The following is an 18165-nucleotide window of genomic DNA, read 5'->3' as shown; positions in this document are numbered from 1 at the left end:
GTGGCTAAGACTCTGCACTCCTGGGTTTGATCCCTGGTCAAGGAACTAGATCCCACATGCCACAAGTAAGATCCAGTGCAGCCAAATAAATAAGTCAAAACATTATTTTAAAAAATGGAAGAAGGGAGAGAGGGAGGGAAGGAAATAAGGAAGGCAGGGAAGGGAAGCAGGGAGGGAGGAAGAAAATCAGTTTAGAGAGGATGTTTCAGAAGACAATTACATGAATAAGCAGAGAGAATGAGAGAGGAAGATACAGGAAGAAAATTAAGTACAACTGTGCAGGGTGGGAGAGAGTTCTAAAAGGTAGAAGTCAATACAGAAAGAGTGCAATGAACATAGATCATTAATAGCTGGATAGATAGCTAGGTAAGTAGGTATGTATGTATGTATGTAGGTGTATGGATATGAAAAGAGAAGAAAGGGAGAGAGGTAGGAATGGAAGGAGGGAGGGGTGAATAAAAGGAAGAAAGGGGCAGGAAAGAAAGTTTATAAGGGAAGAATCTCTGGGAAAAAGGCTAACATAAAGAGTGTGATCATGAGAGGCAGCAAGAGAATGCTGAAAAGGAGAAACTAGTGAGAAAATACAGTCATGGACAGAGAGATCTAACAATACATTAAAATAGATAGGAAGATTGGATAGCTAGGTAAGAAACAGATTTTAAAAATAGAAGCCAATAAGAATGGCAGTATAAAAGAAGTGCAGAAGACAGAAGAAAAAATTTTAAGGGGAGTCACTTAAAAAGTATAAGAAATTAAAATAGATAACCAACAAGGACCTACTGTATAGCACAGAGAACTATACTCAACATTGTGATAACATATAAGAAAAGAATCTGAAAAGTGTGATTCATAGAAACTGAATCACTTTACACCTAAAACGAACACAACATTGTTAACATTGTTAACAACTATATGCAATAAAGCATAAATAAATAAGGATTTAAAAGTATAAGTGGGGAGGGAGGGAGAGGAGGGATAAAAGCAAAGGTTTAGAGATGAGACTGCAAGAAAAAGAAAGAGAGAGTGCGCGGGGAGCCCAGGCAAGGCAGGGCACAGACCTTGTGACTCAGCCTCTCATGGGAGCAGGCCTCCGTGGCAGGCCCTTGCCAAGCGCAACCGCCAGCCCAGGGGCCTGAAGTCACCAATCCTGTTTATAGCCTGGGTTCTTCTGGGGTTCCCCATGCAAATTCCAAAGGAATGGTTATCTAGCTGGTTTCCCCATGGGCTATACAGCAGCAGCTCCAGCCTTTTCCCTCAACATATATCCTGGAGCACATCCTACCTTCCAAACAGGTACCCTGCTAACTGCCCACTCCCCAGCTCCTGTCACCCCCCACCCACCCCACCAGTGTGCCAGTGTATGCAGCCCCAAGAATGCCTGCCTACAGCTATGCGCCCCCTCCCTGGTCACCCACAGACATTTGCAGATGCAGCTGTGTAGTCACATCATGGAGGTTCCACAGCCGGTGCTGCAGGCCTCGTGTCTCCAACCAGGACTTTCTTCTTTGTGCGCTAGTATGTATGCTTAGTCACTCAGTCGTGTCCGACTCTTTGCAGCCCCATGGACTGTAGCCGACCAGGCTCCTCTGTCCATGGGATTCTCCAAGTAAGAATACTGGAGTGGGTTGCCATTCGCTTCTCCAGGGGTTAATGCTCTAGACAATTAGCTAAACGCTACTACGGCTGACCCAGCAGGTCCCAGCACACTCAGTCTCCAATTGACTCTGTGGGTTGGTCTTAAAGCAAATCCTGTTTGGTGGGCTGTCAGGCAATTTTTTAGCTATCTGTAATTAAACAAAGGGAATCTTAATCTATTCTGAATCATACCTAGTTGAATGCATGTTAAAAAAAAACCCACAAAAACAAAACGCACATAATTTATCTGCAGTGACTGATGAAGAATCATCACATGCAAAGCTCAAAAGTATGGAAAAATATTTTACAACTTGTGTCACTAATGACTGTCATAATATATGCAAAGTCTTAAAAAAGAGACTGTGTGAGTAAGAATATCAAGTACAATTGTGTGTGGTATGGGAGAGATTTTAAAAGTACAAGTCAGTAAAGAGACAGTAAACATACATAGATGATTGATAGCTAGATGGACAGCTAGGCATGTAGGTATGTACAAAGGAAGACAAATACATGATTGATAGAAAGAAAAGACAGAGATAGATTCATCCAAACATGCACACATAGAGAAAGGACATTCATAGGCAGAAGCCAATAAAAAAGAAAGGAAAACTTAGAAATGGATGGAAAGAATGATTTAAAAAGAGGACACTAAAAGAGAATAAAAGGAGAATGGAAGGGGAAAAGTTAGAGACAGAGGAGGAAAGGAAAGAAGGAGGAAAGAGGAAAGAAGGAATTAAGAAAGAGGGTGAAGCACTGAGGGAGAGGATGGGAAAAGAACATTATTGAATAAGAAAGAAATGAGAGAAGAAAGGAAATATGAAGGGGGCAAGAGAGTGGGGAGGAAAGAAAGAATCAAAGAAGGGAAGGGGACAGATAAAAAGAAGACCGAGGCAGGAAAGAAACAGAGGTTATGGAGTCCCTAGGAAAAAGAGTAAAATCAAAAGCGAAAAAATGTGAGTGTGAGATGAGAGTGATACATGGGTTCAACCCCTGATCTGGGAGGATCCCACATGCTGTGGAGCAACTAAGCCTATTTGCCACAAATACTGAGCCTGTGATCTAGAGCCCACGAGCTGCAGCTGCTGAAGCCCGCGTGCCCAAGAGCTCATGCTCCACAATAAGAGAAGCCACCACAGTGAGAAGCCTGCACACCACAACTCGAGAGTAGCCTTCACCTGCCACAACTAGAGAAAGGCCCACACAGCAGTGATGACCCAGCACAGCCAAAATAAATACGTATGTTTTTTTGAAGAGAGAGAAGAAAAGAAAGGGGAAGAGAGAGAAAGAAGTTGTTTAAAAAAGAAAATAAGAAATATCATTACAAAAAATTTGAGAGAGAGAAAAAAAATAAGTTCTAAAAGGAGGAACCAATAAAGAATGCATAGAATAAGAACGACAGAATAAAATATAATGGAAGTAAAGACAGTGGAAGGAAAGAGGGAGAAAAGAAAATTAAGACTTTTGAAAGGATGAGGGAGCTTCCAGTTCAAGATGGCAGAGTAGAGGACATGTGCTCATCTCCTCCTGCAAGAGCACCAAAATCACAACTAGCTGTTGAACAGACATTGACAGGAGGATGCTGGAACCTATCAAAAAAAGATACCCTACTTCCAAAGACAAGAAGAAACTGCAATGACATGGTAGGGGCGCAATCACGATAAAATCAAATCCCATACCCGCCAAGTGGGCAGCCCACAAACTGGAGAACAATAATACCAAAGAAGTTCTCCCACTGTTGAGAAGGTTCTGAGCCCCACATCAGGCTTCCTAGCCTGGGGATCCCGCAAAGGGACTGAGACTCCCCAGGGAATCTAACCTTGAAGGCCAGTGGGATTTGATTACAGTACTTCCACAGGACTGGGGGAAACAGAGACTGCACTCTAGGAGGACATGAACAAAATCTTGCACACGCCAAGACCCAAGAGAAAGGAACAGTGATCCCCCAGGAGACTGAACCAGACCTACCTGCTAGTATTGAGAGTCTCCTGTGGAGGCATGGGTCGCAGTGATTCACTGCTGTACTAGCAGCAGCAGTCCTGGAAGGTGCCCCTTGGCGTAAGTCTTCTTTATAAGTCGCCATTAACCCTACCATAGAGCCTGTAGACCCCAGGCCTGGGTCTTGCATGCTAAGTCACTTCAGTCGTGTCCAACTCTTTGAGACCCTATGGATTGTAGCCCACCAGACTCCTCTGTCCATGGGATTCTCTAGGCAAGAATACTGAAGTGGGTTGCCATGCTCTCCTCTAGGGGCTCTTCCTGACCCAGGGACTGAACCTCTATCTCTTATGTCTCCTGCGTTGGCAGGCAGGTTCTTTACTACTAGGGCCACCTGGGAAGCCCTAGGAAGGGAGGGAGTGCAACTCCATCCATCAGCAGATAATTGGATTAAAACTTTACTGAACATGGCCCTGCCCACCAGAGCAAGACCCAGTTTTCCCCACTGCCAGTCCCTCCCATCAGGAAACTTACACAACTCCCCTAGCCTCATCCACCAGAAGACAGAAGCAGCAAGAAGAGAACAATCCTGCAGCTGCCAGAATGAAAACCACATCACAGAAAGTTAATCAAAATGAAAATGCAGAGAGTTATGTCCCAGATGAAGGGACAAGAGAAAACCTGAAGTGGAGATAGGCAACCTCCCACATAAAGGATTCAGACTAATGATAGTGAAGATGATCCAGGATCTCAGAAAAAGAGTGGAGAAGATGCAAGAAATGTTTACTGAAGACATAGAAGAACTAAAGAACAAAAAACCAGATGAACAATACACTAGAAGCAATCAGTAACAGAATAATTGAGGCAGAATGGATAAGTAACCTGGAAGACAGAATGGTGGAAATCACTGCCGCAAAACAGAATATAGAAAAAAGAATGAAAAAAACCAAAAACAAAAACGAAGACAGCCTAAGAGACCTCTGGAACAACATTAAACACACCAACATTCACATTATAGGGGTCCCAGAAGACAGACTGAAAGGACCTGAGAAAATATTTGAAGAGATAATAGCTGAAAGCTCCTCAAACGTGGGAAAGGAAATAGTCAACCAAGTCCAGGAAGCACACAGAGTCCCAGGCAGGATAAACCCAAGGAGGAACACACCAAGACATATAATAATGAAACTGACAAAAATTAAAGACAGATAAAATATTAAAAGCAACAAGGTAAAAACGACAAATAACATACAAGGGAGCTCCCATAACGTTATCAGCTGATTTCTCAACAGAAACTCTACAAGCTAGAAGGGAACAGCATGATACTAAAGTGATGAAAGGGAAGAACCTACAACCAAAACTCTACCCAGCAAGACTCTCCTTCAGATTTGATGGAGAAATCAAAAGCTATCCAGACAAGCGAAGTTATGAGAATTCAGCACCACAAAATCAGCTTTACAACAAATGCTAAAGGAACTTCTCTAGGCAGGAAAACACACAAGAAGGAAAAGACCTACACGAAATAAACCCCAAACAATTGAGGAAATGGCAATAGTATCATGTATACTGATAATTACCTTAAATGTAAATGGATTAAGTACACCAAACAAAAGACATAGACTGGCCGGGTGGATGAGAACATGTGCATATATGCACTTCCACTTACCGTATCACTCTACTTAACCCCCCCAAATTGTATGTAATTGTCTTATATTGTTAGGATAATCATGTTTCCATTATGGCTTGCAATCGTAATTATCTTTTATTTTTTGTCTGACTATTGATTGTGAAAACTGATGAACATCTTTTATTATTGTGGTTTAGTTCAGTTCAGTTCAGTCGCTGAGTCATGTCCAACTCTTTGCAACCCCATGAATCACAGCACGCCAGGCCTCCCTGTCCATCACCAACTCCCAGAGTTCAACCAAACTCGTGTGCATCGAATCGGTGATGCCATCCAGCCATCTCATCCTCTGTCGTCCCCTTCTCCTCCTGCCCCCAATCCCTCCCAGAATCAGGGTATTTTCCAATGAGTCAACTCTTCACATGAGGTGGCCAAAGTATTGGAGTTTCAGCCTCAGCATCAGTCCTTCCAGTGAACACCCAGGACTGATCTCCTTTAGGATGGACTGGTTGGATCTCCTTGTAGTCCAAGGGACTCTGAAGAGTCTTCTCCAACACCACAGTTCAAAAGCATCAATTCTTTGGCGCTCAGCTTTCTCCACAGTCCAACTCTCACATCCATACATGACCACTGGAAAAACCATAGCCTTGACTAGACGGACTTCTGTTGGCAAAGTAATATCTCTGCTTTTGAATATGCTCTCTAGGTTGGTCATAACTTTCCTTCCAAGGAGTAAGCATCTTTTAATTTCGTGGCTACAATAACCATCTGCAGTGATTTTGGAGCCCCCAAAAATAAAGTCTGACACTGTTTCCACTGTTTCCCCATCTATTTCCCATGAAGTGATGGGACAAGATTCCATGATCTTCATTTTCTGAATGTTGAGCTTTAAGCCAACTTTTTCACTCTCCTCTTTCACTTTCATCAAGAGGCTTTTTAGTTCCTCTTCACTTTCTGCCATAAGGGTGGTGTCATCAGCATATCAGAGGTTATTGATATTCTCCCGGCAATCTTGATTCTAGCTTGTGCTTCTTGGTTACCTAACTTATTCACTTAATACCATTGTATCATGATTGGTCAATGGAAAATAATAAAGTTCTACATCACTAAAACTACTATTTAATAGAAAAACCTGTAATCACTTTTTAAAATCCAGATGCATATCAGAATTACCTTGGAATTTTTTGAAAAATACAAATGCCCAGGTATTGCTTTTTTTCTCCAGAGCTCCAGATGTGTTTCTAATGAGCAGCTATATTTAAAAGCAACTGGACTATATGATGATTTTTTACTTTTATCTAATTTGTTTCACTTTTTCTATTTCATGTTTAGTGCTCCCATGTCATTTAGTTTATGTTTTCCAATTTCTCTTTTTTATTTTTTGACGTTCTTTCTCAAGCCTTTATCAAGTGTAGTAGAAAAACTTTTGTATACATATATATATAGATAGATAGAGAAATAGTATGGATAATATATATATATATTTTAGAAAGCTTATGAATTTTTGCCTAGCTAAAAAATTTATCACATTTATGGCATTCCACTTGTTTGACTCAGTATGAATAGAATGCTAGATTTCTAATTTATACATTCACTCAGAAGTCTGATATAGTTCCATGTATTTTGCGTCTGTTATTCCTGCTAAAAGTCTAGAAAGTTTATAACCTTAGTGACTTTTTAAAAGTTTGAATGAGGCTTGAAACTTCTAGTTCAATTCTGAGAATGTAAAGAAATACTATGTTGTTAAAGAAAAAAACCCCAGAAAATTAACATGTGATACAGTTATTAAATATAGGCTTTGTTCAAATATCACACACAAAAAAAGAGTGGATATATGTATATATAACTGATTCACTTTACTGTACGCTTAACACTAACACATTGTAAATCAACCCTACTCCAATACATAAAAATTTTTTAAAAGGGATGAGGCTAGGAAAAAATATAAAATAAAAAACAAAATGTGAGTGAGAGACTCTGAGGAGATTAAAAAGAGATGTTGATAAAATTAAGTATAATTGAAGGCATGGAGAGAGAGAGATCTGAAAGAAATCAGTTTAAAATGATAAAATAATGAGACATTGGTTGATGACAATCAGATGACAGGTTGATAATAGATATTCATAAAGGAGAAACCAGTAGTAGTAAGACAGGACAAAGAATACAGAAAATGAGAGAAGAAAAAGTTTTTTTCAAAGAAGACAGTAAAAGAAGAAAGGAAGAATCGAATTTTATAAAGGATGAGTCAAGGAAGAGAATGGCATACAGAAGGAGAAGGAATGTGAGAGTGTGATGGAGGATAAGTAGGAAAACCAAGTACAACCGTGTGATGTGCAAATAGTTAAAAGTAGAAGACAATAAACGTAACATAAAGCTAAATGATTGATACCTATGTGGATAGCCAGCTAGATAGGTAGGAAATTTAGGTAGAAAAAAGTTTTTACAGGAGAAGGCAGTTGTAAGGAGAAGACTGTATAAAGAAAGAGAGAGGGAAGGAAAGAAAAAAGTTTTAGGAGTAGTAATAGAAGAAGGGAGTGGGGGGGGGAAGGAAAGGAGAAGGAGGGACTACAAATGAAGGAAGACAAGAGGGGAGAAGGGTGGTAGGGTGGATGATGAAAGGAGGTAGGAGGAAGGAATAAGACACGAGGAAAGGGAGGAGGGACAGGAAGGAAAGAGAGAGGAGGGGCTTCCCTAGTGGTCCAGTGGCTAAGACTCTGAGCTCCCAATGCAGGGCGCCTGGGTTCCATCCCTCTAGGTAGGTAGAACTTTAAAAGGACAATCCAGTTAAGACAGTGTAAAGAAAGGCAAGAGGAATGGGGGGCGGGGGGCGGGGAGAAAGAGAAGTTTAAAAAGAAGCCAGTATAAAAGCTTAAGAAGGAAGAAGAGGGACTCCCTGGTGGTCCAATGGCTAAGACTCTGCACTGCCAACGCAGGGGGCCTGGGTTTGATTCCTGGTCAGGGAACTAGATTCCACATACCATAACTAAGGCCCAACCAAATACACAAATATTTTAATAATGATAATAAAATTAATTTCACACTAAAAAGAAATAGTGATGAAAAGAAAAATCTTTAAAAATAAGATTAAAATCTCCTAAAAATAGGAGACAGTGCGAAAAGAATGGAAGAAGAGTGGAAAGAGGGAAGTAGGGAAGGAATGGAAGAAGGAAAGAGGAGAGAAAAGGGATGACAGAAGGGAGAGATAAAAATAGAGGAGGAAAGACCAAGAGAAAAGGACAATGAATGACGCAGAGCTAGAAGGGACAGAAAGAAGCTTTTAAAGAAGGACAAAAAAGAAGAGGCAAGATCGAAAGGAGGAAGTGGGAGGAAAGAGAAGTTTAAAATGATGAGCCTGTAGAAAGTGTAAAATATAAAAGAAATGAAACAGAGTGTGAAGGGCTTGAAAAGGATGCATTAATAAGAAAATTAAGCACAGTTGTGGACAGTGGGGAAAGAACTCTAAAAAGAAGCCAGTTAAAATATTTCAGTGATATAAGATTCATGGATGAATTGACAGGAGAGTAGGTTGATAAGTAGGAAAGTATATAAAATATAAATAGATAGAACCATAGATAGGTGAGTGATAGATGATTGATGGTTGGATGGATAGGTAGGTCTTATTTTTAAAAAGAGAACCGAGTTTCTAAAAGTCAGTAAGAAGTCAATACATACATATACACAATGGAGTATTACTCAGCCATTAAAAAGAATACATTTGAATCAATTCTAATGAGGTGGATGAAACTGGAGCCTATTATACAGAGTAAAGTAAGCCAGAAAGAAAAACACCAATATAGTATACTAATGCATATATATGGAATTCAGAAAGATGGTAACAATAACCCTGTATGCGAGACAACAAAAGAGACACAGATGTATAGAACAGTCTTTTGGACTCTGTGGGAGAGGGCGAGGGTGGGATGATTTGGGAGAATGGCATTGAAACATGTATAATATCATATGTGAGATGAATTGCCAGTCCAGGTTTGATGCATGATACAGGATGCTTGGGGCTGGTGCACTGGGATGACCCAGAGGGATGGTACTGGGAGGGAGGTGGGAGGGGGGTTCAGGATGGGGAACACGTGTACACCCATGGCAGATTCATGTTGATGTATGGCAAAACCAATACAATATTGTTAAGTAATTAGCCTCCAATTAAACTAAATAAATTTATATTAAAAAATAAATAAATAAAAGTCAGTACATAAAAGATAGAAAAAGAGAAAGGGAAAGAAGGTAAAAAATATTTTTCAAAGGGGCCAGTACACAGAGAATAAAAGAAAAAGGGAAGATGGACAGGACAGGATAGGGTAGGGTAAAGTAGGAAAGGGAAACAGGAAGGCAGGGAGGCTAACAGAGAAGAAAGAAATACAGAAAGGGAACAAAAAATGATGAACAGAAATTGAATAACAGAAGGAAAGAACGAAGGAAGAAAGGAAGACATATGAAAGCAAAAAGAGGAGAGGTTTCAAATGGAATAAAATTATAAGAAAATGTAAAATAGAGAAAAATACGAGAATGGGAGACAGAAAGGAAAGAAAAAACGAGAGTCAGAGACAGAAAGAAAGGAAGAATGTCTCACGGGCCAAAAAGTTTTAAAAGTAGGAGTCAATTTAAGAGTGATTGACAGCTGGATATAGAGCCAGCCAGCTAGATAGGTAGATAGGTAGAACAGATTTTTAAAGGAGAAAGCAGTAGTAAAGATAATAGCAAAATGTATAAAGAAAGGGAGAAGGAAACAAAGAAAATGTTTTGCAAAAGGAGTAATATAAACAAAGCAAAATAGGAATGGAAGGAAGGAGGAAGGGAAGAAAGAAGGAAATGAGAGAGAAAGGGGGGGAAGAGGAAGGAGACAGGAATGGACAGAAGGAGAGAGAAGCAAATGAAAGAGGATGAGAGAGCGAGCGTGGGTGGATGGATGGATGGAGAAAGGAAAGGAGGAGGCAGGGGCAAGGAAGAAAGACATGAGGGAAGGGCGAAGGGGCAGTGCACAGTAAGAGGGGAGGAAGGGATGGCGGAAGGGAGGAAGCGAGGGAGGGGAGGGGGAAGACATGCATGCAGGCGGGGAAAGAAGAGAGACAGAGGCCACGGAAGGAATGGAGTGAGGAGAATACAGAGAAAGAGGAGAAAGTGAGAGGAGGCAGGAGGGAGGGAAGAAGAAAGGGAGGCTGTAGGGAGTGAGGAGAGAAAGCTCTAAAAAAGAGGAACTCAGTTAAAAACAAATAAAGATGAATGGAGAACAGCTAGGTAGTTTGGTAGGTTGATGGACAGATGGGTAAGTAGACAGGATTTTTATGTGGAAGATCTAGTTCTTAAAAGTCAATATGAAGAGAAACAGGTTTAAAAGAGGAAACCCCAAAAAATGCATATAAGAGGAAGAGAGGGGGAAGGAAGTAAAGGAGAAGGAAGGAAAGGAAGGAGGAGGTCAGGAAGACAGGAAGTAGGGGAGATAGGGAGGGAAGGAGGAAGGCAGGCAGGCAATAAGTTTACAAAGGGTGGAACTTGCGTGGTGGCTCAGTGGATAAGAATCCACCTGCCAGTGCAGGGGACACAGGTTCGATCCCTGGTCCAGGAAGATCCCACATGCCGTGGAGCAACCAAGCTCATGTGCCACAACTACTGAGCCCACACTCTAGAGCCTGTGAGCTGCAATTATTGAAGCTCTCATGCCCTAGAGTCTGGCTCTGCAATGAGAAGCCTGCCCACCGCAACTAGAGAGTAGGCCCTGTTTGCTGCAGCTAGAGAAAGCCTGCAAGCAGAAACAAAGACCCAGCGCAACCAAAAATAAATAAAGATTTAAAAATAAAGGATGAGTCAGTAGGGAAGACAGCTAAAGAAGGGAAGAGAATGTAAGAGTGAAAATATAGGAACCATTTTCCTACAAAAAACCTAAAACAGTTGTGTGGCGGGGGACAGATTGTAAAAGTAGGAGTCAGGAAAGCAAAGACAAAAATAAAGACAAAGATAAATGGTTGAGAGCTGAATAGGTAGGTAGGCAGTTGTACAGATGATAGGTAAGTAGGTAGGTAGGTATATAATTTTAAAAGTGGAAGCCAGTAAGAAGGAATGCATGAAAAAGAGAATGAGAGAGTTAGAGCAGATAGGAAAAAATAAAAGGGGAGCCAGCAGAAAGAGAGTAAAAGGAGGATGGGAGGAAGGAAGACAGGAGGGTGGGAAGGGCAAAGATAAAGAAGGAAGGAAGAAAGATAGGAAGAAAGGATGCTGGAACAGAAGTAAGAAATAATGAAGAAAGAAAAGAGGTTTATAAGTGATGAGTCAGTAGGGGAAAGTGAGAAAAAGCAGAAAAAGACAATGTGAGAATGAGGGGGAGAACCAATAAAGCCAAGTACAATTGTGTGTGATGGAGGGAGATGGGTTTAAAAAGTAGAAGTCAGTTTTTTAAAAAAGAAGACAATATAGATGGATAGATGGCTAGGTAGGTAGAGGGATAGGTAGGTACCACAGATAGGTAGATGGATGATAGGTAGAAACATACATACATACATCCCTGCATACATACATACACACATAGAACTGATGTGGAAAAGGAGAAACCAGTGAAAAGTCAATACACGAAAGGTAGAGAGTTGGAAAGAGAAGGAATGAAAAACTTTTTAAAAGTGGATCGCTAAATAGTAAAAAGGAAGAAAAGAGAGGACAGGAGACAAGATGTGTGAGGGGGAACAAAAGAGAAAGAAGAGAAAAGAAACAGATAAAAAGAAGTTTTAAAGGAAAGCAGAAAAGACTTCACTTTTAAAGAAATGAGCAAGAGAATGGGTTCAAGAGAACTTTTAAAAAGGACCAGTCAATAAACACAATGTGAGAGGGAGGAAGGAACGAAAAGTTTGTGAAGGAAGAGTCAGTAACAAAAGCTCACAGTTCAGTTCAGTGAGATGAGAGTGTAACGTTCTGCCTCTGAGACAGTACATCACTTTAGCAGCCAGCTTTCTCCCTCCATCTTCAACTGTTAACTTCCCCTTCCAGTAGGAGGAAAGTTTCAGGTAGGCATCTTAAACAGTACCCACCTCAAATGCTTTTTGAAAAAGAAAACATAAAAGAACTTGATGTTCACAGTATTACAGAGGTGACAGGAGAATGAAGATGTCTATTTCACATATGAAATTGACTTATCACTGTAACAAAGACATCATGTTCTACCACGTCAACACCAAGGAATACACATAACTCTAATGAAAACCCAATTAGCACACATATAGTTTAGAATCCTTTTGTCTATTTCTAAATGATTAGAAACAGGAACGGCAGTCAGCTTTTTCACAAATCAGGTGTATATATGTATGGTTGCCTCAGCCAGATTTTTGAGGCACAACCAAGAATTGTCATGGCCACTGTGGGGTCTCCAGCACGTGGCCTCCAGGGTCTCTAGCACAGGTATTATGCTGGTCGCATCCCCACACAAAGAAAAAGCCATGTTCTTCTTGAGCAGGACAGAGGGATGGAGTTTTTTCCCTTTTGCCAGAAGACAGTTCTGCCCCCCGCCCAGTAGAGCTTTAACTATACAAGATAATATTATAAAAGTGACTGTCCTGCCTCCCCATCACATCTATCCTAAGGTTTCTTAACCTTGCCACTTGGCATGTTGCACTGGATAATTGCTTATTATGGGGACCATCCCGTGCATTGTAGTATGTATAGCATCATACGTGGCCCCTATCCACTAGATGCCAGGAGAAATCCCTCTCCCTGATTTGTAACAACCAAAAATGTCTCCAGACATGTCCCAATTCCATTGTCCTCTGGGGTACAAATTTGCCACCCACTGAGACCTACTACGTCCCCTCTCCAGTTTCTCCCCATATACAGATTAGGATATGATTCTCCCCCTAGTGGGCATAAAAGTATAAATAGAATCTATCTTGAATAACTTTGTCATCACCACTATTAATTTTTTTTTTTAATTTTAAGCTTCTTATCCAAGGATCAAGAAAATGAGTGTCACTGCTGGTCACCAGAAGTCACACCAAGGACAAAAAAGTAATTGAAATAATTAGAAATACTAAAATAGTCATTTGTGCTTCTTTCCCAAAGGTGTTGTCTGGCGCAAGAGGTGTGGCTTATGTTCTTACTCCTCTAAGTGTCAGCAGTATGGGCCACTGAGGCACTTATTATAAAAGCGCAGTCTCAGGCACTGCCCCACTACTGAATCAGAACCTGCATTTTCACAAGACCCCAATGTGTGACACGCACATTGACTTTTGGGGAACACTGGCTTCCATAGCTCCATGGAGGCAGAATAAAGTAAGGGTGCTTGGATGACTATTTGTCCTCTGCCTCCTGTGGTCTTCAGAGACATGCCCTTATCTCCACTGAGATAGTGCTTGGCCTGTCATCATTCACAGTTGGCCATCACTGCAATGACTCATGGTCTGGTCTCGCTGGGCTTAGTAGAACCCTCTGGATTTCCCACTCCACCTGAGTCCTGACTGCCTGCTCCATAACACTCTGGGAGGAGCCCTCTTACCCCCAGCCCAGTGACTCCCCTTGACGAGCTTCCCAGCTAGACCCTCAGCCCTTCCTGGGCCATGTGTATACCACATGGGAACCAAGAGTGGCTTAAGAAAGCAAAACCTCAAGGGGAAATAGGGAGAGGTTGGTCAAACGGTACACATTTTCAGCTGTAAAATGAATAAGGTCTGAGGATCTGATGTATAACATGGTGACTATAGTTGAAAACACTGTATTGTATAATTGAAATTTGCTAAGAACAACATGATAAATATGTGAGGTGATGGATATGTTAATTAACTAAATGGGTGAGGGGGGAGAAATCCTTTCACAGTATACATATGTATCAAATCACCACAATGTACACTTTAGCTATCTTACAATTTTATGTGTCCATTATATAAGTCAGTAAAGCTGAAATGTTTTAAAACTGAAAGAAAAAGAAAGCAAAACTTCAGCGAGAGCCTTGCTCTGCCTGACCACACTATATTACAAAGTTTGGGGTCCATGACCCCAGTGAGGAGGAAGAGTCAGAGTAGGGATAGCCAAGGAAATCTCTTTCTAGAGTCTTAAACAGAGAGCTGAGCAATAGTTCTTTTCTCTCCATTAACCTCAGTTATCTGAAGCACAAGGCCCAGTGTAAGCAAAATGTGAAGCCCTGTCTGATTTCTTTGGTCTCCAGTCACTCTCACCACCTTCCCATTTTCCCACCATCTCTGAGCTGCTAAAGGAGTGGACATTTTCCCCCTAACTTTCCTAAAGTCATATCCTTTTTCTTCCTGAGCCCAGATAACCCTTATTTGGTAAGCTTAAGGGTATCTCCAGGACCCTATGAAGAATTTTCTCAACTAAGTATTCTAGGATGTTTCTACACAAAAAGGAAGATAAAATTTAAGGAAATTCTTGAGACAACTGCATGGCTTGCAAGGCATAATGTCTTGGTTGTGTCATCATTTTGGGGGATGACAGATATTGAATATTATTACCTGGGTGTTCATCATGACATTTGTCCTGTTAAAAATTCTAACTTCTCCTTCCTTCCCTAGCTCTACCCCCAGGTAAGTGAAAGCCTATGAAAGATGAGGGTACAGATCTTGTACTTAGTCAAAAAATGAAAAAGTAATATAAAATTTAAAAAATAGCCCTGTTGCATAATGGCTGTTTCTCATTTTTCAAGCCCCAAAAGTGAGTACAACAAAAGGTAGTCTCCAGACCTACATCTAGAAGGCATGATCACCATAAAAAAAGTGTAAAATATAGAAAAACGTAATATATGTAATGTGACAACATAATAAACTTGGGCAAAAGGCATGAACAAACATTTTACTGAAAATACACAGATGGCAAATAAGCACACAAAACACTGTTTAATATCTTTATTCCTTAGGGAAATAGAAATCAAACCACAATGAGATACCACTACACACCCAGTAGAATGTCTAGTAGAACTGAAGTAACTGACCATACCAAGTATTTGCAAGGACTTGAAGCAACTAGTGGAGAAGGCAATGGCATCCAGTACTCTTGCCTGGAAAATCCCATGGACAGAGGAGCCTGATAGGCTGCAGTCCGTGGGGTCGCTAAGAGTCGGACACCACTGAGCGACTTCACTTTGACTTTTCACTGTCATGCATTGGAGGAGGAAATGGCAACCCACTCCAGTGTTCTTGCTTGGAGAATCCCATGGACGGAGGAGCCTGGTGGGCTGCCGTCTATGGGGTCGCACAGAGTCGGACACGACTGAAGCGACTTAGCAGCAGCAGCAGCAGAAGCAACTAGAACTGTCTGACATTGCAGGTGGGAATGTAAAATGGTACAACCACTGTGGAAAAAATTTTGGCAGCTCAAGTTAAACTACATCTGCCATGTAATTCAGTCATTTCACTCCTAGGTAGGTGCCCACAAGATATGAAAATATATGTTCAGATAAAGACTTGTACATCAATGTCCATAGCAGCATTATAGTCAAATTGGAAACAACCTAAATGCTCTTCAGCAGGCAAATGGATAAACTTGGTATCCGTACCATGGGATACTACTCAGAAATAAAAAGGAATAAAGTATTAATACAGGCAACAATATTGATGAATATAAAAATATGCTGAATGAAGGAAGCCAGATCACCACCCTCCCCCAACAAAAAAAAAGGGTGGTACAACCCCTGTTTGATTGCATTTATAGCAAACTGTAGAGAATGCAAACTAATTTATAGTAAAGCAGATCAGTGATTGCCTGGGAGATAGGAGAGGAGAGAGGGATGAACTATAAGGGGGCACAAGGAAACTTTTGGGGATGATGTAAATGTTTACCTTGATTGCGGTGATGGTTTCAAGGGTTTATATATATACATATATATATGCCAAAGCCAAATGGTACATTTTAAATATGTTCAGTTTATTGTACTTCAGTTACAGTTCAATCAAATTTAAAAATTAAATGATTTCTCTTTCATTTGCCTATAGGACCATCCCAGCATTTGTATAGTTCTGTAAAGACTCCTGAAAGAAGATCAACCTTGTTGCATTCTCCACATGATGTACAGAGTAACACAGCAGAACAAAAGGTAGAAAGCTTTATGTCTCAGGTGCTTTGTATTGGCCACTCATTTATCTGGTTAATTTTTCTTTCTAGGGAATATCCCCATTCACTGGGCATGGTACTGATTGGTTAGAAATAATGGAGTTCTACACAGATCTGAACCGTCTTCCTGGTAGAGAAGGTTCTGAGTCAGCTTCATGCTAAATGTACCATGTAGTTGAGCAGAAACTAACAAATATTTGATGATGATAATGATGATGATGACGCTAGCTAATGTTTATTGACAACCTGCTGTGGGCCGGGTCCTAGTAGAAAGTAGGGAAAGGTAGAAGGAAGGGGAAAGGGGGAAAGTAGGTGACATAGGATACAAAGATAGAAAAGACACCCCTGCTCTTGGGGATGCACTGTCCAGGGATCAGACACACAAACGAAAGTCCTTATAGTCAAATGAGAGGAGACTTTTGCTTTGTATAAAATATGAAGCACAGAAAGTGTGGAGAAATAGCCCTGCCTAGAGAAATCTAAAAAAGCTTTATAAAAGGAGGGCTTCATTGAATTGTAGTATTCCCTGGTGGCTCAGAGGGTAAAGCAGATGTCTGCCTGCAATGCAGGAGACCTGGGTTCAATCCCTGGGTCAGGAAGATCCCCTGGAGAAGGCAATGGCACCCCACTCCAGTACTCTTGCCTGGAAAATCCCATGGACAGAGAAGCCTGGTAGGCTACAGTTCATGGGATTGCAAAGAGTCAGACACGACTGAGCGACTTCACTTTCATTGAATTAGGTCTTCAAACATGAGTGGGAAGTTTTCAGATGAGTAGATGTAAGGATGTAGGGAGGCAGTATTGCAGACAGGCTTACAGTGTTAAGTGAAAGCATGAAAGCTCAAGCCAGCAAAACCAGAGCAGTGGAACAGAAGAGACTGAAATGGTAGGTTGAAGCCAGAACTTTGTATCCCTTGCTGAAGTATGAATTTATTCTCTCAGTAGTAGAAAACCATTGCCGGTTTTTTAGTAGGATGTGAGATAAAAATGATTTGGGTTTTAAAAGATACTCTAGTTGCAGTGTGAGATAGCTACATAGAGGAGATTAGAGGCAAGATCATTTTGAGTCTACTGGGATAGTCCAGATAAAAATGATAAAGGCCTGAACTAAGGCTGTGACAATGAGGGTGACCAGAGGCCACAGATTTAAGATATTTCAGAGTCAGAGTATGTCAGGATTTGGTGACTCAACAGATGTGTGGACCCAGAGAAAAGGAGATGACAACAATGGTGATGATTTAATTTTTGTGTGCAGGTTTTGTATGCTCTCATAATGCTGAGGGCTACTTCTATCTCAGAACTCATTATCCTCCATCATATTTGTCTGTCTTTTCTACTGGGTGATAAACTTCTTGAGGTCAGGAATTATGTATCTTAGTTCCAGGCAGTGTACTCAATAAACATTAGACTGGATTAAACTAGCTTTATCTGAAATAAACAGAAAAATTCTATGCTTTCTGGAATGGAGCACTGGATTATTATTATTGGTTATAGGACTATTATACCTATAACCAAAATGTGGAAGACAGACAAGTAGCAAGTTTGAAAAGATAGGAAAAGATAGCATACATGGGTATAATATAAGCTTCATTTTAAACTAGTTAAAGTGAGGTACCTGTAAAAGATATCCAGTGAGAGGTTAATAATATGTATTAGCATTGAGACCAGCACCTAGTAGAGAGGTAGAGATGAGGGGAAGGGGAGATAAGATACTGTATTATTCTGATTGCTTTAGAATCAGCAGAAGTGTCTTTTAGAAGAATAATTACTAATTAATTTTTTTTCTTGAATGTTAAACCATACAGAAAGATAGAGAAACAATTAGGATGTCATATCCTTCAAATGATGGAGGTAAGAAAATGAACAGTATTTATGATTGCTCTGATATCTTTTGGTTAAATAATTCATTTTATCATATAGTCTTC

At 40.6% G+C, this 18165-nt stretch overlaps 1 protein-coding gene across 1 annotated transcript in view; it reads left to right on the top strand.

Annotated features, from left to right (window-relative positions):
- The window catches only part of LOC133242333 (fibrous sheath-interacting protein 2-like), an 80384-nt gene that overhangs the window by 13302 nt on the left and 48917 nt on the right, over nucleotides 1-18165 (top strand). Inside the window, exons 9-11 of the mRNA XM_061408436.1 lie at nucleotides 13121-13189; nucleotides 16123-16223; nucleotides 18046-18091. Of these exons, the coding sequence (XP_061264420.1) occupies nucleotides 13121-13189; nucleotides 16123-16223; nucleotides 18046-18091 (216 nt within the window). The remainder of the gene's footprint in view (nucleotides 1-13120; nucleotides 13190-16122; nucleotides 16224-18045; nucleotides 18092-18165) is intronic.

Source organism: Bos javanicus, chromosome X (genome assembly GCF_032452875.1).
Source record: "Bos javanicus breed banteng chromosome X, ARS-OSU_banteng_1.0, whole genome shotgun sequence".
Lineage (NCBI taxonomy): Eukaryota > Metazoa > Chordata > Mammalia > Artiodactyla > Bovidae > Bos > Bos javanicus.
Note: the sequence above shows the minus strand (reverse complement) of the source record. Positions and strands in the feature narration are given on the sequence as shown.